The sequence below is a fragment of the Artemia sp. Qi Xiang Cuo genome, chromosome 9 (assembly GCF_049724085.1).
Source record: "Artemia sp. Qi Xiang Cuo chromosome 9, ASM4972408v1, whole genome shotgun sequence".
In the NCBI taxonomy this organism is placed as follows: domain Eukaryota; kingdom Metazoa; phylum Arthropoda; class Branchiopoda; order Anostraca; family Artemiidae; genus Artemia; species Artemia sp. Qi Xiang Cuo.
This window is the reverse complement of record NC_142802.1, coordinates 13,126,711-13,151,780: the sequence shown is the minus strand read 5'-3', so window position 1 is coordinate 13,151,780 and position 25,070 is coordinate 13,126,711. Positions and strand designations below refer to the sequence as shown.

Below are 25,070 nucleotides of genomic sequence, written 5' to 3'. Positions count from 1 at the left end.
AAAATCCAAAATGAACTTTGAAACGTCAAGAGAATGTGACAGTGACATGGTAAACCACGACAAAATACTACTGAAATAATCAAACTCTTACATTTCAAGGAAAAAAAATATCTAAAATGAACTTTGGAACATCAAGAGAATGTACCAGTGACAAGGTAAACCCCGACAAAACAATACTGAAATATTCCAACTCTTGCATATCAACGAAAAAAAAATCCAAAATTAACTTTGAAACATCAAGGGAATGTAACAGTGACATGGTAAACCACGACAAAACACTATTGAAAAAATCCAACTCTTGCAATTCAACAAATAAATCAAAAATGAACTTTGAAACATCAAGAGAATGTAACAGTGACATGGTAAACCACGAGAAAACACTAATGAAATAATCCAACTCTTGCATTTCATCGAAAAAGATCCAAAATGAACTTTGAAACATCAAGAGAATGTGACAGTGACATGGTAAACCACGACGAAACACTACTGAAATAATCCAACTCTTACATTTCAACGAAAAAATCCAAAATGAACTTTGAAAAACTTCAAGAGAATGTAACAGTGACAAGGTCAACCACGAGAAAACACTACTGAAATAATCCAACTCTTGCATTTCAACGAAAAAGATCCTAAATGAACTTTGAAACATCTTCAGAATGTAACAGTGACAAGGTAAACAACGAGAAAATACTACTTAAATATTCCAACTCTTACTTTTCAAGGAAAAAAAATATCTAAAATGAACTTTGGAACATCAAGAGAATGTACCAGTGACAAGGTAAACCCCGACAAAACACTACTGAAATATTCCAACTCTTACATTTCAACAAAAAAAAAATCCAAAATGAACTTTGAAACATCAAGATAATTTACCAGTGATAAGGTAAACCACGACAAAAAAACTACTGAAATATTCCAACTCTTACATTTCAACAAAAAAAAATCCAAAATGAACTTTGAAACGTCAAGAGAATGTGACAGTGACATGGTAAACCACGAGAAAACACTACTGAAAAAATTCAAACTCTTACATTTCAACAAAAAAAAATCCAAATGAACTTTGAAACTTCAAGAGAATGTGACAGTGACATGGTAAACCACGAGAAAACACTACTGAAATAATCCAACTCTTGCATTTCAACTAAAAAGATCCTAAATGAACTTTGAAACATCAATAGAATGTATCAGTGACATGGTAAACCACGAGAAAACACTACTGAAATATTCCAACTCTTGCATTTCAACGAAAAAGATCCTAAATGAACTTTGAAACATCAATAGAATGTAACAGTGACATGGTAAACCACGAGAAAACACTACTGAAATAATCCAACCCTTTTATTTCAACAAAAAAAAATCCAAAATGAACTTTGAAACGTCAAGAGAATGTGACAGTGACATGGTAAACCACGACAAAATACTACTGAAATAATCAAACTCTTACATTTCAAGGAAAAAAATATCTAAAATGAACTTTGGAACATCAAGAGAATGTACCAGTGACAAGGTAAACCCCGACAAAACAATACTGAAATATTCCAACTCTTGCATTTCAACGAAAAAATCCAAAATTAACTTTGAAACATCAAGAGAATGTAACAGTGACATGGTAAACCACGACAAAACACTACTGAAATAATCCAACTCTTACATTTCAACGAAAAAATACAAAATGAACTTTGAAACATCAAGAGAATGTAACAGTGACAAGGTAAACCACGAGAAAACACTACTGAAATAATCCAACTCTTGCATTTCATCGAAAAAGATCCAAAATGAACTTTGAAACATCAAGAGAATGTGACAGTGACATGGTAAACCGCGACGAAACACTACTGAAATAATCCAACTCTTACATTTCAACGAAAAAATCCAAAATGAACTTTGAAACATCAAGAGAATGTAACAGTGACAAGGTCAACCACGAGAAAACACTACTGAAATAATCCAACTCTTGCATTTCAACGAAAAAGATCCTAAATGAACTTTGAAACATCTTCAGAATGTAACAGTGACAAGGTAAACAACGAGAAAATACTACTTAAATATTCCAACTCTTACATTTCAAGGAAAAAAATATCTAAAATGAACTTTGGAACATCAAGAGAATGTACCAGTGACAAGGTAAACCCCGACAAAACACTACTGAAATATTCCAACTCTTACATTTCAACAAAAAAAAATTCAAAATGAACTTTGAAACATCAAGATAATTTACCAGTGATAAGGTAAACCACGACAAAAAAACTACTGAAATATTCCAACTCTTACATTTCAACAAAAAAAAATCCAAAATGAACTTTGAAACGTCAAGAGAATGTGACAGTGACATGGTAAACCACGAGAAAACACTACTGAAAAAATTCAAACTCTTACATTTCAACAAAAAAAAATCCAAATGAACTTTGAAACGTCAAGAGAATGTGACAGTGACATGGTAAACCACGAGAAAATACTACTGAAATAATCCAACTCTTGCATTTCAACTAAAAAGAACCTAAATGAACTTTGAAACATCAAGAGAATGTATCAGTGACATGGTAAACCACGAGAAAACACTACTGAAATATTCCAACTCTTGCATTTCAACGAAAAAGATCCTAAATGAACTTTGAAACATCAATAGAATGTAACAGTGACATGGTAAACCACGAGAAAACACTACTGAAATAATCCAACCCTTTTATTTCAACAAAAAAAAATCCAAAATGAACTTTGAAACGTCAAGAGAATGTGACAGTGACATGGTAAACCACGACAAAATACTACTGAAATAATCAAACTCTTACATTTCAAGGAAAAAAAATATCTAAAATGAACTTTGGAACATCAAGAGAATGTACCAGTGACAAGGTAAACCCCGACAAAACAATACTGAAATTTTCCAACTCTTGCATTTCAACGAAAAAATCCAAAATCAACTTTGAAACGCCAAGAAAGTGTGGCAGTGACAAGGTAAACCAGGACGAACCCCTATTGAAATAATCCAACTCTTACATTTCAATGAGAAAAATCCAAAATGAACTTTGAAACATCAAGAGAATGTTACAGTGACAAGGTAAACCACGAAGAAACACTACTGAAATATTCCAACTCTTTCATTTCATCGAAAAAGATCCAAAATGAACTTTGAAACATCAAGAGAATGTGACAGTGACATGGTAAACCACGACGAAACACTACTGAAATAATCCAACTCTTACATTTCAACGAAAAAATCCAAATAGAACTTTGAAACTTCAAGAGAATGTAACAGTGACAAGGTAAACCACGAGAAAACACTACTGAAATAATCCAACTCTTGCATTTCAACGAAAAAGATCCTAAATGAACTTTGAAACATCTTCAGAATGTAACAGTGACAAGGTAAACAACGAGAAAATACTACTTAAATATTCCAACTCTTACATTTCAAGGAAAAAAAATATCTAAAATGAACTTTGGAACATCAAGAGAATGTACCAGTGACAAGGTAAACCCCGACAAAACACTACTGAAATATTCCAACTCTTAAATTTCAACAAAAAAAAAATCCAAAATGAACTTTGAAACATCAAGATAATTTACCAGTGATAAGGTAAACCACGACAAAAAAACTACTGAAATATTCCAACTCTTACATTTCAACAAAAAAAAAATCCAAACTGAACTTTGAAACATCAAGCGAATGTAGCAGTGAAATGGTAAACCACGACAAAACACTACTGAAATATTCCAACTCTTGCATTTCAATGAAAGAAATCCAAAATGAACTGAAACATCAAGAGAATGTAATAGTGACTAGGTAAACCATAACGAGATGTAAAAAAAAGTTGAAAAAAATACTATGTTAAAAAAAATTCAAAAGAAGTATTAAAAAAATGGGGGAGGGGAAGGGAGGGGAGGGGAGGGGAGGGGGAGGGGGAGGGGAGGGAGGGGGAGAGGGAGGATGGGAGGGGAGGGAGGGAGAAAGGGTAGGAGGGAGGAGGGGAGGGGATGATGCTCTTTGGGCCTGGGGGGCCCGGGGGGCCTTTGGGGTTGGGATAGGTGACCTTATTACACTATTCAAATGGTAGTTGTGTATTATACCGAAGACAGTCGAGAACCGCCCCAATAAAAAATAATATGTATCTCTTAATAGGAGTTAGCATTCCCCTAAGATGGTTTACCATTTTCGTTTCTACTTTCAAATTGATCTTGTCTCATGGAGAAATTGTGTCAATCAGTTATCAGGTGCCTTTGGGGCCCCGGGGGCCTTTGGGGTTGGGATAGGGGACCTTATAACACTATTCAAACGGTAGTTGTATATAATACCGAACACAGTCGAGAACCGCCCCAATAAAAAATAATATGTATCTCTTAATAGGAGTTAGCATTCCCTCAAATGGTTTACCATTTTCGTTTCTACTTTCAATTTTATCTTGTCTCATGGATAAATTTTGTCAATCAGTTATCTTTTCCTGTCTGTATTTTCAACTCTCGGATAAGAATATTCCGACGTTCACATTTCCTTGTCTGATGATGTCACCTTCTTATCATAGTATTCCAACCGGATGTTGACATCCAAGAAACATCCAGCAATTGTTGTTGACATCCATGAAAGTGAGAAAAACCATGAAAAAAAACCTCAGTGAGAAAAACCATGAAAACATGCATAAATTATGTACTGATCGGAGTCAATAGGACCTCCCTACTGCCCGGAGGGTTATGGGGGGGGTTTAATCTGCAAAGACATAGATTCGAGGACTTTAAACTACGTTGAAAAAAAGGGTTATTTAAAATTTTAATTTGATGCTTTTGGGGAAATGGTGAGCGTGAGAGGGGGGTTAGTTATCCTTCAATCACTATCGACTATTAAAAAGGACACTAACAATTTCAATATCCATACGAATGAGCCGTTTTTGAAGTTTGTACAACAACACTTTCCATAAAAACCTTATATGACCCCAGGACATAACTTACAACTCTTAACCTGAGGGCTGTGGGTGGCTTTCCATCCTCAAGACCTAATATCCAGAACTTTCAAATACGTTGAAAAAAATGGCTATCTCAAAATTTTGATAGGACAAATTTGAAAAAAGGGTGGGCATGAGAGGAGGGTTAGTTGCCCTCCAATCACTTTCTGATATAAAAAGGCACTAGCTCTTTCAATTTCTAATCGAATGAGCCTTTTTTGAAGTTTCTACAATAACGGTTTCTCTAAAAATCCAAATATACCCCCAGGGCATAACTCACAGCCCTTACCCTGAAGGCTTGAGGGGTGGGTGGCGTTTGTCATCTTCAAAGACCTGTTTTCAAGAACTTTCAATACGTTGATAAAAATGGATATCTCAAAATTGTTATTGGATGTACCAATCACTTCCTGATATAAAAAAGACACTAGCTCTTTCAATTTCCAGTCAAGTGAGCCCCTTTTAATGTTTCTACAACAACGGCTTTTGCAACAACCTAATATGCCCCCAGGGCATAACTTACAACCCTTACCCTGAAGACTGGGGGGGTGTTGGGGTTGTCATCCTCAAAGACCTAATTTCCAGAGCTTTTACTTATTTTGAAAAAAGTAGTTATTTAAAATTCTGATTGGACGTGTTTGGGGAAATGGTGGGCGGGAGAGGGGGGTTAGTTGGGGGGTCATCTGCAAAGACATAGATTCAAGGACTTTAAACTGCGTTGAAAAATATGACTATCTAAATATTTCGATTCTATGTGTTTGGGGAAATAGTGTGCGTGAGAGGAGGGTTAGTTACCCTTCAATCACTATCGACTATTAAGAAGGGCACTAGTCATTTCAATATCCAAGCGAATGAGCCCTTTTTGATGTTTCTACAACAACCCTTTCTATAAAAACCTTATATGACCCTAGGCCATAACTTACAACCCCTACCCTGAGGGTTGTGGGTGGGTCGTAATCCTCAAAGACCTAATTGCCAGAACTTTCAACTACGTTGAAAAAAAATGGCTATCTCAAAATTTTGATTTTAAGTATTTGTGAAAACGGTGGGCGTAAAAGGAGTGTTAGTTGCCCTCCAATCACTTTCTGATATAAAAAAGGCACTAGCTCTTTCAATTTCTAATCGAATGGAACCTTTTTGAAGTTTCTAGAACAATAATTTCTATAAAATTCCTAATGTACCCCAGGGCATAACTCACAGCCCTTACCCTGAAGGCCTGGGGGGTGGGTGGCGTTTGTCATCTTCAAAGATCTATTTTCAAGAACTTTCAATACGCTGAGAAAAATGGATATTCAAAATTTTGATTAGATGTATTTGAGAAAATGATGGAGGTGAGAAGAGGATTAGTTGCCCTCCAATCACTTCCTGATATAAAAAAGGCACTAGCTCTTTCAATTTCCAGTCAAATGATCCCCTTTTATAGTTTCTACAACAACGGTTTCTGCAAAAATCTAAGATGCCCCCAGGGTATAACTTGCAACCCTTACCCTGAGGACTGGGGGGGTTGTTATCCTCAAAGGCCTAATTTTCAGAGCTTTTAACTACGTTGCAAAAAATGGCTATTTCAAATTCTGACTGGACGTGTTTGGGGAAATGGTGGGCGTGAGAGGGGGGTTAGTTGCCCTTCCATTGCTTTGGAATTTTAAAAGGGCACTAGCCCTATTAATTTCAAATTGAATGAGCTCTTTTTGAAGTTTCTACGGAAACGCTAACTATAAAAACTTTATATGCCCCGGAGCATATGTTACAACCCTTGCCCTGAGGGGTGCGGGTGGTTTGTCGTCCTCAAAGACAAAACTTCCAGAACTTTCAACTACTTTGAACAAAAAGGCTATCTCAAAATTTTGATAGGATTTATTTGGGGGAATGGTGGGCGTGAGGGGGGTTAGTTGCCCTTTAATCACTTTCGACTATTAAAAAGGGCACTAGTCCCTTCAATTTCCAATCGATGAGCCCTTTTTGAAGTTTCTACAACAACGCTTTCTATAAAAACCTTATATGCCCCCAAGGCATGACTTACATTCCTTGTCTTGAGGGCTGTGGGGGGGGGGTGGTTGTCATCCTCAAAGACATAATTTACAGAATTTTCAACTGCGTTGAAAAAAATGGCTATCTTAAAATTTTTATTGGATGTGTTTGGGGAAATGGTTTGCCAGAGAGAGGGGCTAGTTACCCTCCAATTACTTTCTACTATTAACAAGAGCATTAGCCCTTTCAATTTCCAAACTAAAGAGCCCTTTCTGAAGTTCATAGGACAACCCTTTATATAAAAACCTTATTTTTATTATTATTATTAATATTATCATTATTATTATTATTATTATTATTATTTTATTACCCATTATTAAACATACAAAATGTTGTAAATGGAGTACAAGAAAAGAAACAAAAGTTACATCAAATAACAACAAAATATCCGAAGAAAACTCAACAACAGAAAAAGAAGATTAAGAACATTCCTACGACAAACAAAAAAGACAAATTGAAGTTATTGCAACATATAAGGAAGAGAGGCTTGGTTCAAACGCCTTTGCAAATGGAACACGGTGACTCAGTACAGCAATAAACGGGTCGGCTATACAGTACTTCAAAGATATATTTGAATTCCTCATCCAAACTGGAAGACGAAGCAGATACTTGCCATATCTGTAGAAAATAGACCGAATATTGTGGCGATCAGACAAAGTAAATATTTTCCAAAACAGAGATAGGGCTATGACATGTGCCAAAACAAAAGCGTTATACACTCTTGCAAGTAGAGAACGGTTAAAGTAGCACTTCATATAAACGAGAATTCCAAAAGCTCTGCGCGTCTAGACAGCAAGCAGCAAAACAAGGCAATGGTGAGTTTCTTTAAGACCGCTACAAATTGGAAGGCCGAGGTACATAATCTTAGACGAAGACTTAATCGTATAAATACCGAAAATAACATCAACTGGTACACTATCTTTAACGTGGCTATTAAATACGAGAACTTCACTCTTCTGGGGATTGAAAGAAAGACCTATATTACCATACTCCTTACTCAAAACACGGAAAGTCTCTTAGATGCCTATAAGTGTTCTACTCGCGTTCAAAATGTCGTCGGCATAATCGATCAGCGAAACATTGAGACCTCTAAAGATACATGTAGACTGAACCGGTTCTTGCGATGAAATAATACTACTATTGAAAAGCGGTGGTGAAGTAAGTGCTCCTTGGCGTATTCCCTTCTGTACGGGTATAAGACTAGAAGATAGGGTTAAAGCATTAACACAAGGTACATTTACACGCGCTTTTAAATTACTATACATATTCCTCAGTGCGCGTATAATAGACTTATCCACGCCACATTTCCGGGCCGACAACAATATCTGAGGGTACACATCGGAGTCAAACGCGCGGTCGACATCATGACCGGCAAAATACAAAGTCTCATTTGAATCATCGGCGTCAATCAACAAATTAGCAATCAAATAATGCGCGTGTTCTCTACTCATTCTCTTCTTGAAACCAAATTGGTTATCCGGCGTGTTACATATATCCCTAAGCCTATTTACAACAAGCAATTCAAATAACTTGCACAGTATAGGTGCGACAGTTATCGGGCGGTAAGAAGAACACTGTCCCCCGTCTTTTCCCTTCTTTAATACAAGAATAATTACCCCCGTGCAGAATAGGTCTGGAACAACCCCAGCATTAAAAATCATTTGGTACAGGAGACAAAGGTGCTCGACAAGGTTCTGACTTCCCGCTTGCAGATGCAATCCGCACAGGTTATCTACCCCCCTCGACAACTTCTTCTTCCGTTTCAAGAGTGCCTCACTGACTGACGAATTAGAAACAACAAAACCAACTTCCCGTTCACATTCCGCAAGACTCACATAGAGCTCAATAGAAAATTTATTTTCCAGATCAGTATTAGGTGATGAGAACTCATGCGTAAAATATTTAACCCACTCACTCTCACTGGGTAGAACATCAACTGATTCTTTACGTTTCTTCTTTTTAGGAATTTCCACGTGCGATCGGGTTCTTGCTTTATATATTTACTATCACATTCAATAATCTTAGCACAATGTATAGCGAGAGTTTTTGCAAATCTTCGCATAGCATACAAACGAATAGAATTCACTATTCCATGCCTTGATTAGCCGTTATCTATCGACACGCGTAACTAGAATATCTCGTTCACACACGCATCTATAATATCCAAATTTTCGGACCAGTTGGGTGATTCCAAGCCAATATAAACACGACAAATCGGTACTGCAGCCATATCCGCACACTGCAAGGCATGAACTATTTCGCTACAGTATATATTGATCAGTACTTGTTTATCACTTGCTGCAACTGAAGAAGATTTATGAAGTAGATTGTAAGGGACGCGAATTCTTGCTAAAATATCGTCACATACCTTCTGGTATAAAGGGGTATTAATTTTATCCCACATAACTTTCTGATGCCATTTTCTTCCACTGGGTAGATCAGGGTTGTAGTCCGAAGATGTACTAGGTGGGAAAACATAACTAACTGATAAGTGGTCAGATGCGCTGATAGACGTATCCACATGTGACTGGCAAAGGGGGACTGGTTGATGAGAACAAATTATAAAATCAAGAGATGAAGTTGCCCCAGAGTTATGCACATACGTGAAATCGAGATCATTTTCTATTATATTTAGACCAGCGCATGTAGTCGAGAGTACTTGGGATCTAGGGCTTTCCGGATTCAACAAATCACAATTCATATCTCCGGCAACAATGTACGACAAATCTTGGGTGCGACAATTTGCAATAGCGTTTGCTAATTTCCGACAAGCTCAAACGAACTTGGAATCTGATTTAGATGATTTGTTGTCCATAGGCATATAAACTGAGAAGATTATTGTCCGTTCAATCTTAATCGCAATAAAATTATCGGATACTTGGATAACTGTCATGCGTAAGGACTTTGAAGCAAGGATTGCGATACCACCTGAGGGCCTGCCTCTCCCACTCGATTTCGCACCAACAGCAAAAAGATCGATTGAATCACCGATATTTAAAAGTTCAGTCCCTTCTTTAATCTGGAAATGTTCCTGGAGACATACAATGTTATGATTACGAATTAGGTTTTCGAGGATAGGCAGTTTGTTGATTATATTTCCGTTAATGTTCCAAGTAATCAGTCTTAATTCGCGATTCATTTCTTAACTGCAAGTAACTTTTGCGCTTCCGGACAGCTGAAACTGTAACAAGGGTGCTTGTCCGAACCACAGAGTGCACATTTGATCGGTTTGCTGCAAGGGTTGTCCTTAGTGCTACTGTGGTTATCCCCACATCTATTATCCCCACATCTAAATATGTCCATATATCTCCAGGGCGTAACTTACAACCCTTACCCTGAGGACTGTCAGGGGGGGGATTGGAATCATGAAAGACCTAATTTCCAGAACTTTCCACTATGATGAACAAAATAATAATAATAATAACATATTGAAAACCCGTCGTATACAATAAATGTACAATGACAGAGTATACAAAAATTCGAAAAGATGAAAGAAAAAGAAAACATACTAAAAGGTAGCAAAAAAAGCAACAAATTATCAAATATTATACAAGACAGTACTAAAAAAGAAAACAAAAAGATAACATCGTCAAGGATTACAGCAGAAATAAAACAACAACTTCTTCAAAAATAGCAGCAAGGACAACAACTTCTGAAAGGAAAAAAAAAGGGAAACAAGAGGGAAAATTAAACAAGCAAACTTGCCCACTCCTGCTTTAGAATTGCTGGTTTTGTTTTTTTGCCGGCTAATAAGTGTCTCAACAGCTAGATTTGGGTCCGCTAGATTATATCTTCGAGTCAGAAAACTATTTTTTGCCCAAGGTGGCAATTTTAGTAGGTACTTGGCGAAACGAAAAAATAAAGAGTAGATTTTAGACTTTTCACGGTTTGCCAATAATTTCCAGAAAGGGGTCACATATAATATATGTGGCAGAGCGGTAGCGTTGTAAATACTTGCCAGTAATGGACGGTTAAATCTCACAGTGGATTTAACGATCAAAGCATAGGAGCTGGAAATTCGCCGTTCAAGATGTGAGATCAGGAGGGAGCGGGTATGCTGTAATAAGGTACCTATTGACAACCCTAGATATACTATTTTATCAACTGGTTTTACTGAGCAATCACCTAGAGTGACATTAGTAGGAGGGTCATTCTTCCAATTGTAAAGCAAGACTTCCGACTTTTGGGAGTTAAATCTCAGACCGACTTTCTCGTAATTGGACTGCAGACATGAGAAAATTTCTGAAAGGCGGTTAAGCGTCCGGCTGAGATTCAGCGTGTCATCAGCATAGCATACTAGGGAGATGTCAATGGAACTGAGAATGCATGATGAAGGACAGCTGTTTTAAGGCTCAATAATGTAGTTGTTGAAGAAATTGGGGGATAAAACTGCCCCCTGACGGGCACCTTTACGGACTGGTATCAAAGCTGACTGTGCGGCTGGCGGAAGGCCTTTATCGGGAGGGAGCTTGAGTCGCACGCGAAGACGAGAGTAAAGATCACGGAAAGCCCGAATGATATTCGAGTTCACTCCTCTTTTAGCTGAGTTTAGCAACATAAGCGTATGAATCAATGAATAAAACACTCCCTGCAGGTCTAAGACACCGATCGCCAGGCTTTCTCCTGATTTGTTGGCATCCAGGAGTGCATATGCAACGACATGGAGCGCTTCAGCACAACCAATACCGCGTTGGAAACTGAATTGTCTTGGTGGACTGAAACACAGTTTCTCAAACACATCTACGGATAAAAGTTCAAATAACTTACGAATAAAAGTAGCAATCGTGATTGGACGGAAAGAGGAGCATTGCATGGTATTTTTTCCTTTTGTAGGAACTGGCGTAAGATGTCCAATTGAGAAAGTGGTTGGGACAATACCCTGAATGAGGATAATTTGCATCAGGAGAGTTAAGTGACTAATGAGAGCGGAACCACCACTTTTTAGATGAAGTGCGCTGATCTCATCAATCACGAAAGATTGTTTAGGTTTTAGGCGAGAGATGGCCTTGCATACAGCTCCCCCTGTTACAACATAATCACCCTGAGGACAACTATCGAAGATGTCGTCCAACTCAGCTTCATATCTTTCGTTGAGGGCTGGGTCAGGAGGCAAAAATTATGACCCATAGTAAGCGTACCATTCAGAATCTGGGATAGCAGATGCGGACAAAGACTCATCGCTTTTAGAGGACAGAAAACGCCAAAGGAGAGAAGGATTAAATTTGGCCCTTGTAGATTCGATATCAATCATCTTTTTTCTGTGAGCTTGTAGCTCCTTCGCGAATTTTCTTTTTGTGAGCAGGTGGATTGAATTGACTACCCCCGAACGGGGTCGTCCACAAGAAATCCAAAGTTGAAGCCAAAATTTAGACTTAGAATGGGTATCCACTAAATCTGGATTTTCATACCAGCCAGGAAGGGTAGGATGACGGGGCTTACTTAGAGGGACGGCAGCTTTTTCAGCACAGCGAAGGGTATGGCCAATTTCTGCGCAATAAATATCGACTGCTAGTTGTGTTTCCTCCTTTGAAAGAGAAGTTAATCTAGAGAGAAGATGGAAAGGGACACGGATCCTACTAAGGACTCTGGTGGCTTCTTCTTGAAATAAAACAGGGTTGTTTTTACGCCCATCACGGCGAGACCTAGGAGGTGTTTTCGAAGTTGTTTGCACGTAAAAGACCTAGATAAGAGCGGTTCATCCAAATCGCAATTGAAGTCACCAATTAATATGCATTGAAAACTTAAAGATCTAATACGGTTAATACACTGACCGAGTTTATAACTAGAAAAAGTAAAGGCACGCTCCAAACGCTCATCATGGTAATTTTTAGGCAAATATGCATAAATAAAAACACAGCCCTCAACACGAATCGCTAGAAAATTATCTTTGACTTCCAAATACACTAGATCTTAGAGTCGAACGAACGAAAGTGGCAATACCACCGGAGGGTCGCCCTTTTCCACTTAGCTGCTTCGCTGAAACTGAATAAACCGATTCTGAACTATTAAAACTAAGAATACTTTTACTGCGTCTTGTGACGAAATGTTCTTGTAAGCCGACAACTTTATTTTGCTCAAATACAACTTCTAAGATAGGAATTTTATTCGCGAACGAGCCATTTTTGCTCCACGATAAACATTTAACTGCAGAAGCTTCAGATGTCATTTCTTTTGTAGATTACTGTTTGAAGGACATTTTACACTGTAACACGTGTGACTGCCGATTTTGCATTCAACGCAGAATGTCGGCTGTCTACATGGTTCATCTCGCGTAAAAACGATGTTCATTTGAGGCACATCTAGAGCATAAGGGTTCAGCCATACACTGGGAAGCGAGGAGACAGATTTTGTGACAGTTATAGCATCCTCTTGGCAAGAACTTAAACGGATCAGCAGGTAGACGCTCGTAGCCGATAATCACCGAAACACTCAGAAATTGTTGGAGCTCACTGATAGTGTCAAAATACACTTTGAAAGAACGGGATTTTCCGCATTGTTCAGTCTTCGTACTATTAGGGATTAGACTTTTTAGTCCTTCACAGTTTATATCCTCAGGGACATTTCGAAGCACAGCTATGTGCAGGGGCAGGGGTTCTCATACAGAAATTTTGAGATCGGGCTTGGAAGATTTCGCTTTCTCAACGATTTTCGTTGCTGCAGCTTTCGACCTGACCACAAGCTTCCATTCGTTTGCAGATTTGCGAAGTCACTAATGCCATTTGCATTTTCACAGAAACTGTCTATGAAAGCTTTCCGGTCATTTGGGTCATTGAGTTCTTTGGGGGGATTTTTCTAGACAACACAATAGGAAGGATCTTTGGGCTTGGATATTTCAGGTGCGCTACAACTGCTTGTAAAAATATTGACGGCTGGAGCGGACTGGGTAGCTAAGAAACTATCAAGCTTCCGTACGAGTTCATTTACTTTGGCAGTAACTGATGCATTTACTGCATCTCCGATAACTGGAACCGAGCAGGGGTTAAAGATGACAAATTTTGGCATGCTGACACTATTTTTCGCAGCTGCTACTAGAAGTTTGCACATTTCAATGATATTGTCTTCATCTTTGGAGTAGGTGAGAAGATAACTCGTAATATTCAACTCAGTATAAAAGATTCGCTTTGCATTTATAACATCTTCGTGCGCATAGACAGCGACACTAGCTTTTATGATACAGTCCAATTTTATTCCGTCTGTAAGTGCTCTTATAACACAATTCAGTAACGGGTTCAAAATGATTTTTTCACTTTCAGCCATCGTAGGTCCAAGCGTAATCAAAACTCAATGTAAAGTCGCAAAAACAAAAACTTACCCGCAAGGGGGCTTTTTTAAGACCCCCCACTTTCCAATAAAAGCCTTCTAATTATCCAAATGAAATAATCCAATCCAAATGAAATAGTAAAAATAGTTCAATCACACAGCCTGACAGTCAATATAACCAAAAAACGTTTTTTTTCAACAGATAATCCTCTCAGAAAGTAAGAGGTGTTAACTGCATGAATGCTTGACCTTGACTGTGCTGACCTTGACTGTTCTGAAATGACCTTGACTGTGATGAAATGGCTATCTCAAAATTTTGATTGGATGTGTTTGCTGAAATAGTGGGCGTGAGAGGGGGGCTAGTTGCCCTCCAATCACTTTCGACTATTAAAAAGGGCCCTAGCTTTTTCAATTGCTAATCGAATGAGCCCTTTTTGAAGTTTTTACGGCAACGCTATCTATAAAAACCTAATTTTCCGCCAGGGCATAACTTACACCCCTTGCCTTGAAGGGTATGGGAGGTTTGTTATCCTTAAAGACATCATTTCCAGCACTTTCAACTACGTTAACAAAATTGTTATCTCAAAGTTTTGATTGGATATGTTTGGGGAAATGGTGGGCGTGACAGGAGGGTTAGTTGCCCTCCAATCGCTTTCAACTATTAAAAAAGGCACTAGCCCCTTCAATTTCCAATCAAATGAGCCCTTTTTGAAGTTTCTACAACAGCGCTTTCTATAAAAACCCTATTTGCCCCCAGGGCATAAGTTACAGCCCTTGCCTTGAGGGCTGTGGGGAGAGGGGGGTTGTCATCCTCAAAGACATAATATAATACAGAATTTTCCACTAAGTTGAAAAAAATGGCTATCTCAAAATTTTGATTGGATGTGTTTTGGGAAATGGTTTGCCTGAGAGGGGGGCTAGTTACCCTTCAATTACTTTCTACTATTAACAAGAGCATTAGCCCTTTCATTTTCCAAACGAAAGAACCCTTTTTGAAGTTCCTAGGACAACCCTTTATATAAAAACCTTATAGGCCTCCAGGGCGTAATTTACAACTCTTACCTTGAGGACTGTGAGAGGAGGGGGGTAATCTTGAAAGACCTAATTTCCAGAATTTTCAACTACGATTAACAAAATGGTTATCTGAAAATTTTGATTGGATGTGTATGGTGAAATGGCGGGCTTGAGAGGGGGGCTAGTTGTCCTCCAAACCCTTTCGACTATTTAAAAGGGCCCTAGCTCTTTCAATTTCCAATCGAATGAGCCCTTTTTGAAGTTTTTACGACAACGCTATCTATAAAAACCTAATTTGCCTTCAGGGCAAAACTTATACCCCTTGCTTTGAGGGATATGGGAGTTTTGTCATCCTCAAAGACATAATTTCCAGAACTTTCAACTACGTTAACAAAATGGCTATCTCAAAGTTTTAATTGGATGTGTTTGGGGAAATCGTGGGCCTGAGAGGGAGGTTAGTTGCCCTTAAATTACTTTCGACTGTTAAAAAGGGCACTAGCCCTTTCAATTTCCAATCGAGTGAGTCTTTTTTTAAGTTTTTACGACAACGCTTTCTATAAGAACCTTATATCCCCAGGGCATAATTTACAACCCTTACCTTGAGGGCTGTGGGGGGAGTGTCCTCCTCAAAGACATAATTTCCAGAACTTTCAACTACGTTGAACAAAATGGCTATCTGAAAATTTTGATTTGATGTGTTTAGGTAATTGGTGGGCCTGGAAGGGGTGTTAGTCGCCTTCTTATTACTTTTGGCTATTAAAAAGGGCACTAGCCATTCCAATTTCCAATCGAATGAACCCTTTTTGAAGTTTCTACGACAACTCCTTCGCTACGAAGTGCCCTTGTCTAAAAGAAACCAAAAGAATAATAATACACGGGTGAATAATACTATATTTATATCAGAGCAAAACTTAGAAGGGGCTGAACCCCCACCCAAAAAATGGATTCCTTTCTAAATTAGCTTGAAAATCTGAAGAAAACCAGGTTTGGGATTAAAGCCATTTTTATATTGTTCTATCAATAGAACCAATATATTCGGTGCTTGGGAAATTTAGATGCTTTTTTATATGATAGTTTATGTGCTTTTTTATTACCCATAAATATGTTTAGCCAAACCATGGTCTTGAAAAGCAGGCACGCTCTAAGGGGGATATTTAGCCCCCCCCCCCCAATGTCCGTACGTTTCTTGAATTTTTCAGCTTTCACACAATACATTTTTCACTATTGTTAAGAAACTAGAATAAAAGAGACTGAATAAGGGATGGGCTATAAAACCTCGTGTAGAGTGAACCGCATAACTGTTTTCGGATAATCAAAGCTGAACAATTTTAGATTTTGGGTCTTGTTTTCGGTTTCTGAACCCAAATTTCAGATATACGACAAACCTTTATAACCGTTCTGCTTTTCACTTGTACACAAGGATTACCTCTGACGTTTTTTTTTTTTTTTGTTTAATTTCTATTCTAATATAGGCTATAACTTTATCTAAGATAGAAAACATTCTTCACATTTATTTTTAAAACAGCATAACTGCACACAAAATAAGAGATGGGGTATATTTCATCCCCACCCCATCTAAAAAGCTCATTGCGTCAGAAAACTCTGGCTTTTAACTTGGATCATTCGAACCTATATTTGAAGTATATTTCCATTTTGTGTATACTTTTAAAATTTTAGTATGTGTTTAAGCTTTTTGTTATTATACCTCCCATGTAAAGCCATGCTCCCAAGAACTGGACCCTGTTGAAAAGATTTCCTTGACAACATTTGGGGTTTTAGGAACCAGCAAATGGGGCCGTAGATCTTTGTGTTTAGTGTCATATGAGATTGGTATAAAATTTTTAATAAAAAGACAATTTATTTTCAACTGGCAGTAAGAAGCAACATTAAAACTTAAAACGAACAGAAATTACTACGTATATAGAGAATGCCCCCTCCTCAACACCTCGCTCTTTACGCTAAAGTTTTTTATTACTATTAAATAAGCCTCTTATTTTTCAAATTAAACGACCCTTGTGTTTCAGGAGTCTTTCTTAGAGAATTGGGACAAAATTCAAATCTGTTCATAATTGTAAGGTTAATAACAATTAATAACTAATGAAGAATTTCAGGCTATCTATCTTTTCCATTTTTGAGTCTATTTACCTATGAGCAAACTTATTATTACATATATATTATTTATCTTTCCTTATTATTTCTGTTATTTATTCATCATTTATTATTATTATTATTTATCTATAAGCAAGTCTATGAGCAAACTTAATCTCTTCTGCTAGACTATTTATTCTAGCAATATCAAGCTAAAATTCTTTCCTTCATAAAATTCTAGACAAGCTACTTTTCGCTATCTTGGAAGTTGGTTAGGCTTAGAAAATAAAACTTTCAGTAATGAATCCAGAGCTAAAACTAGAGTTTGGAAAGGTATTACCAAGCTACTATGCTAACCCTCTTCTCATATGTATGTCTTAGAAATTTGCCTACTTGACAGGTCTACCTATTGGAATTAAGACAAAACAGTATTATGTATTAATTTTCAGTTTCTTTTTTTCTGGTTCTAATTCTGAAAATACAGTACATGTTATTGGAGTAAAATTTTAAGTCATACCGACGATTTTTTTTCTGAATTTAGGAAATGTATTTCCAGATCTTTGCAACTTCTTAATTTGGGACTGCGCAAAGTTGTGAGGCTGAAAGTACTAATTTTGTACTTCATTTAAGCATAAGATCTATTTTGCAAGATTTAAATTTTATAAATAATGATTTTTTAAAGTTCATCAAAGGTTAGTGTCCTCAAGAGGGAGAAGGAGAGGAGATAGGCACTTCAAAAACCTTGCCGGGACATAATTTAGTCTATAGATATATTCGTGGAAGTTTCATTTTCCTATCCTAGCTACTTTCTAAGATAGCAAAAAGTAGCTTGTCTGGGATTTTACCCTTCTCTTCATCTTCTTTTAATCTACAGTGGAAGGGGTAAACGGATTCGTTAAGTATCCAGTATCCGAGCTTAAAATGTTAAAGTGGGTATGAAGTCTGATTGTTTGGATTGGTTAAGTGTAAATTTTTACAACTATTTTTATCTTATGAAATGAAGAAACATCGGGAATTCAGTTTTGCGGCGAAATATGCAGTTGTGCGTTGGTTGGTAGCTTCGGGCGCCAAATTTAAAAAAGGAAACGTGGGTGAAATATCAGCAAAAAAAAATCTAAAAATATATAGCAACAAACAGCTTCAGAAGTCGTAGCTTTCCTTTGAAGGTGCAGCTGTTTATGGGAATTATTAGATTTTGATTGAATTCTTATAGGAAAAAATCTTGCTAGGTTTAACTGATTATTTTCAACTACTTTTTTTTTCTTATTCAACATGGCAACACCGACAAAAATATAACACTGTTCTAAACCGTTCATAATCTTGAAACAACCGAACGAAAAATATTAGAAAATTGTGATTTCCAGGTTTGAACAGACCTTATGTAAGTCCTTAGAATCTTAAATTGGTTGAAATGTACCTTATATAAAGACATGCCTTTGTAATAAGGACATATCCTTCTAAAATGATTATCCGGTTCAATTCTGCTTAATGATTTGAGTTGATGGATTATTTGTTTTATTATTTTTAGGATTTAAGTGACAATTGAAGTAAAAACTCCTTACCCATTTGGAAGCTTCAAAAAGAGTAATATCTGCAGCATTGCCTTGAAGGACACCATGGTTTTTCACCACGCAATGACATACTGCCATTGCAGTAATGATATCAGAGTTTCTATCCATTTTGTTCAAATCAGAAATGGGAGAGCAGCTGCATCCATCAACAACTGGTAAAACGCCAGAAATGACTATTTCACTTTCGGTCAGGGTACCAGTCTATAAATTCAACATTTTTTTCTCATTAATATAGAAGAAATAAAATATTTATCTGAAAACATAATAGGAATGAAATAAAGTAGATAATTTTGGAGACCACATTGCCTTTCGATGACGATAAATAAAAGTTCAAATAGGGATAAAATCCTTCAAATAGATAGTGATGATGATAACAGTGATAGAAATTCACATAAATACAAGTAAAACTACCATTTTTACTACTGATGATGGTCACTGCTTATGTGACCGAAATATCTGGTATTTTTGTGAATTTCTATCACTGTTATCATCATCAATGTCTATTAAAAGGATTTTATCCCTATTTGAACTTTTATTTATTGGAATTAAATTAAAATATTGGTACATCAACAACACAGCATTGAGGAACCCCATTATTCGTGATCATGTTAGTGACTCAGATGAACTAGCATCTACACTCAGATGCTGTAGATGAAGTTTCAAGAGAAGGACAATTTGGTTTTGGGAAGGGGAGAGAAAGCTTTGACCAAATTGTCACTCTTACATTAATAATGAATAAGTATCTGGATCACCAGATCCCTTTAGTTTTGATTAGCTTAAAGATAATTTTTTCTCATTAATATAGAAGGAATAAAATATGTATATAAAAATATAATAGTTATGAAATGAAAAACTGATACATTAACAGCACGGCATTGAAGAGCCCTATTATTTCCTTATTAATAGATATGAATCTGGATCAAAATATGAATCTGGAAATAAAATAGAAACAAAGTAAAAAAGAGGTACATCCACAACACGGCACTGAGGAACTCCATTGGTCGTGATCGTGCAATGATCATGGTAAGACTCGAATGAGCTTCACTTACAGCTGCAGAAACAAATAGACAGGGTCTCAGGTTGAAAGTATTTTTGTTAGGGGATTTTAATGCCTGGCTGGTAGAAATAGGGATAAATGGTATGCTAGCCGAGATAAATTTGGTGTAGGGAAAGAAAATAGTAATGATTATAGAAAAGTCCATTTAAAATATATAAGAACATATATTGATTAATAGAAATTACATCAAATATTGTATTAAATAAAATAAATTAGTTTATATATAACTAAATATATTAAGTACTTAATTAAATATTGGATTAAACTAGATTAGATTAAAATTGAACAGTTATGAAAATAAAAAAATAAAGATTGCCACCAAGGTTCTTAGAAGAAACCTTAATGGACATTCCATTGAAATTTCTTAATCCCAAAATAATAGGAGATTTTTTGGGCATTTGTCTTCTTCCTTTAAAAATTGTAGTTTTTTTGCAAGGCATCTCGTTCCAAAACTCCTCAAAATTCAAATGAAACTGAAACGTGGGTAAAACTTTGGCTAAAAGTATATGGTACCAAATCTTTCCTACTAACTATCATAGGCAGCGTAATAGCGCTGCCTAAGTAGAGAACCATGTTGGCATGGTTTAAAATATATCATTTTTGTTTCTTTTTTTTTTCTTTTAGACCTGGGCACTTCGTATCGACAGAGTTGTCATAAAAACATAAAAAAGGGCTCATTCGATTGGAAATTCAAAGGACTAGCACCCTTTTTAATAGTTGAAAGTGATTAGAGGGGAAATAACCCCCCTCTCAGGCCCACTTTTCCCCAAAAACATCCAATGAAAATTTTGAACTAGCCATTTTGTTCAACGTAATTGAAATTTTTGGAAATTAGGTCTTTGAGGATGAAAACACCCCCCCCCCACAGCCCCACGGCAAGGATTGTAAGCTATGTCCTGCTGGCATATAAGATTTTTATAGAAAGAATTGATATAGAAACTTAAAAAAGGGCTCATTTGATTAAAAATTGAAATCTCTAGTGCTCTTTTTAACAATTGAAAGTGATTGGAGGGCAATTAACCCCCTTCTCCAGCCCACCATTTACCCAAATCCATCCAATCAAAATTTTGAGATAGCCATTTTGTTCAACATAGTTGACAGTTTTGGAAATTAGGTCTTTAAGGATTATAATATCCTCACAGCAAGGGTTGTAAGTTATACCTTGAGGGCATATAAGGTTTATATTGAAATGGTTGTCGTAGAAACTTCAAAAAGGGCTCATTCAATTGGAAATTGAAAGGGCTAGTGCCGTTTTTAACATTTGAAAGTGATTTTAGGGCAACTAACCCCCTTCTCAAGCCCACCATTTCCCAAAACAAATCCGATCAAAATTTTCAGATAGCCATTTTGTACAACATAGTTGAAAGTCTTGGAAATTAGGTCTTTAAGGATCACATCAATCTCAGAGCCCTCAGGGCAAAGATTGCAAGTTATGCCCTGGGAGAATATAAGGTTCTTAAAGAAACCGTTGTCGTAGAAACTTCAAAAAGGGCTCATTTGATTGGAAACTGAAAGGGCTAGTGCCCTTTTTAAAGGACAAAAGTGATTGAAGGGCAATTTTCCCCTTTCTCACGCCCACCATTTCCCCAAACACATCCAATCAAAATTTTGAGATAACTATTTTGTTCAACGTAGTTGAAAGTTCTGTAAATTATGTCTTTGAGCATAACAAACTCCCCACACCCCTCAGGGTAAGGGTTGTAAGTTACCCCCTGGGGGCATATAAGGTTTTTATAGAATGAGTTTTCGTAAAAACGTCAAAAAGGGCTTATTCAATTGGAAATAGAAAGGGCTAGTGTCCTTTTCAATAGTCGAAAGGGATTGGAGGGCAACAAACCCCTCTCTCACGCTCATTGTTTCCCCAAACACATCCCATAAAAATTTTGATATAGCCATTTTTTTCAACGTGGTTAAAAATTATGGAAATTAGGTCTTTGAGCATAACAAACTCCCCACGACCCTCAGAGTAAGGATTGTAAATTATGCCCTGCGGGCATATAAGGTTTTTTATAGAAAGGATTGTCGTAGAAACTTCCAAAAGGGCTTAATCAATTGGAAATTGAAAGGGCTAGTTCTCTTTTTTAATAGTAGAAAGTGATTGGAGGGCAACTGCCCCCCCCACGCCTCTCACGCCCACCATTTCCCCGGACACATCCAATCAAAATTTTGAGACAGCCATTTTGTTCAACGTAGTTGAAAGTTCTGGAAACTATGTCTTTGAGGATGCTACCCCCTCCCCCCATGCAGCCCTCAGGGCAAGGGTTGTAAGTTATACCCTAGGGACATACACGGTTTTTATAGAAAGTGTTGTTGTAGAAACTTCAAAAAGGGCTCATTCGATTGAAAATTGAAAGAACTAGTTCCCTTGTTAATAGTCAAAAGTGATTGGAGGGAAACTAACCCCCCTCTCACACCCACTATTTCCCCAAACACATATAATAAAAATTTTATGATGGCTATTTTGTTCTACGTTGCTGAAAGTTCTGAAAATTGTGTCTTTGACGATGACAAAACCCCCAAACCCCCAGGCAAGGGTTATAAGTTTTGCAGTCGGGGCATATGAGGTACTTATAGATAATGATGTCGTAGAAAATTGAAAAGGGCTCATTCGGCTGGAAATTGAAAGGGCTATTGCCCTTTTTAATAGTCGAAACTGATTGAACGGCAACAAACCCCACTCTCGCGCCCACAATTTCCCCAAACACATCCAACCAAAATTTTGAGATAGCCATTTTGTTCAACGTAGTTGAAAGTTCTAGAAATTATATCTTTGAGGATGATAACCACCCCCCCCCAACAGCCCTCAGGGCAAGGGTTTTAAGTTATGCCCTGGGGGCATATACGGTTTTATAGATAGTGTTGTCGTAGAAACTGCAAAAAGGGCTCATTCAATTGAAAATTGAGTGGCTAGTAGCCTTTTTAATAGTCGAAAGTGATCGATGGGCAACTATTCCTTCCCCCTCCCTTACGCCTACCATTTCCCCAAAACACATCTTATCAAAATTTTTAGGTAGCCATTTTGTTCAACAACTTCCAACAAGTTGAAAGTTCTGGAAATTAAGTCTTTGAGTATGACAACCACCCCCCCCCCCCACACTCAGGAAAAGGGTCATAAGTTTTGCCCTTGGGGCATATAATGTTTTTATAGAAAGTTTTGTCCTAGAGGCTTCAAGAAGGGGTCATTCGATTGGAAATTGAGAACACTGGTGCCTTTTTTATTAGTAGAAAGTGATCAGAAAGCAATTTATGGAAATTATGTCTTTGAGGATAACAAAACCCCCCAGCCCTCAGGGTAAGGGCTGTAAGTTATGCCCTGGGGACATACAAGGTTTTATAGAAGGCGTGGTCATATAAACTTCGGATGGGGATCATTGGATTGGTAATCAGACGCTCTAGTGCTTTTTTAAGAGTTAAAGTTATCGAAGGGCAGCTCCCCCCCCCCCCTCCCACACACACAAACATGTCGTATTGCCCCGAAATGCATCTAATAGAAATTTTGAGATAGCCATTATATCCAAAATAGCCTAAATACCATATAACAAGGTCTTTGGAGTTGAAACAAACCCCAGAAATTAGGGGCAAGGGTTGTAAGCTATGCCTAGGGGGTATTTAAGGTTTTTATGGAAGGGATGGTTGTTTAACTTCAGAAGAGGCTCAGTGTTTCTCCCTGAAAAAGATTATGTCTATATAAAACGAACAGAAATTAATTAAAAAAAACTTTTTTAACCAAAAAGTTTTGAAAAAAAGTAAGGAACTGCAGTAAGCCAGAATGAGTCAATATAAGATAAACTCATCTACCACGCGTGAATCTACAACAAATCAGTACAAGCAAATAAATGAAATCCAAAGCAAACAGAAATTAAAATAAATAAGAGAATCAAACTCAAAACGAGCAGAAATTAATATGAGTAGGGTTCTAAACCCCAAGCTTTCTATAAGCCAGAATATAATATGTACTTTACTGAAAAAAATTTTTTCAAATGTTTTCACTTTTATAACTTTAAGAAATCAAAAATCAATTAAGATTTTAAGGAATGAATATCAGCATATGTATATTAAACTGACAATGCACACTTTTTTCAGTAAAATTCATTTAATTTTCTTCAGTAAAGTAATCAACAGACTGTTATTATAAATAATTAGTTTTTATTTTATTTTCACGGTTCAAGGTGGCAAAACTGATTTAAAAAAAACGTGAAATTGCCCTATAAAGTTCATAACCTTGAAATAATCAAAATCATAGAAAACCGCGGTTCTTATGCACGAATAGACATGGGTCTATTCAGATATTAAACAAAAAAACGAGTTTTTCAACTGAAAGTAAAGAGCAACATTAAAACTTAAACGATCAAAATCATTACGTATATGAGGGGGGGAGGTCAATCCCTCGTCAATACCTCGCTTTTTACGCTAAAGTTCAAATTTTCTCTCAATTCTTTAAGAATGTCTCCTGAATCACAAAGACTGTTTAATTAGAATAAATAGCTCTTTTAAATTACTAAAAAAATTTATCGTAAAGAGCGAGGTATTGACGTGTTGGCGATCACCTCATATACGCAATAATTTCTGCTCGTTTTTAGTTTTAATGTTGCTTCTTACTTTCAGTTAAAAAAACTAGTTTTTTTTTGTTTAACTTCCGATCGTTTTTTAAATAATGATCGGAAATCAGACTCTCCCTACATGGAAAATGACCTTCCCCCCTTAAAATTCCTCCATAGAAAGATCCTCCTACGGAACACCCCACCTGATACCCCCCATTAGAAAAACCCCCCAGAGAACGTCTGTATACTTCCCAATAACCACTACTATATGTAAACAATGGGCAAAGTTCATAACTTGCAGCCCTTTCCCTGGGGACTGTGAGGGGTTAAGTCATCCTCAGGGACATACTTAATAGGTTCTTCGACTAGGCTGAACAAAATGGCTGTCTCAGAATTTCGATCGGCTGACTTTGGGGGAAAATGAGCTTGGGAGGGCCGCTAGCTACCTTCCAATATTTTTGATCATTTAAAAAGGGCACTAGTAATTTTAATTTCCGATCGAATAAGCCCTCTTCAGATCTTCTACGATTACTGTTTCGATATGATTGCCCCTGGGAAAAAAAGAATAAATAAACGCGCA

The 25,070-nt window shown here is 37.0% G+C and overlaps 1 protein-coding gene across 1 annotated transcript in view; it reads right to left on the bottom strand.

Moving 5' to 3' along the window:
• The window catches only part of LOC148948326 (polyamine-transporting ATPase 13A3-like), a 117,453-nt gene that overhangs the window by 6,127 nt on the left and 86,256 nt on the right, over window positions 1-25,070 (bottom strand). The window contains exon 11 of the mRNA XM_089094889.1: window positions 18,884-19,093. Within this exon, the coding sequence (XP_088951015.1) occupies window positions 18,884-19,093 (210 nt within the window). The remainder of the gene's footprint in view (window positions 1-18,883; window positions 19,094-25,070) is intronic.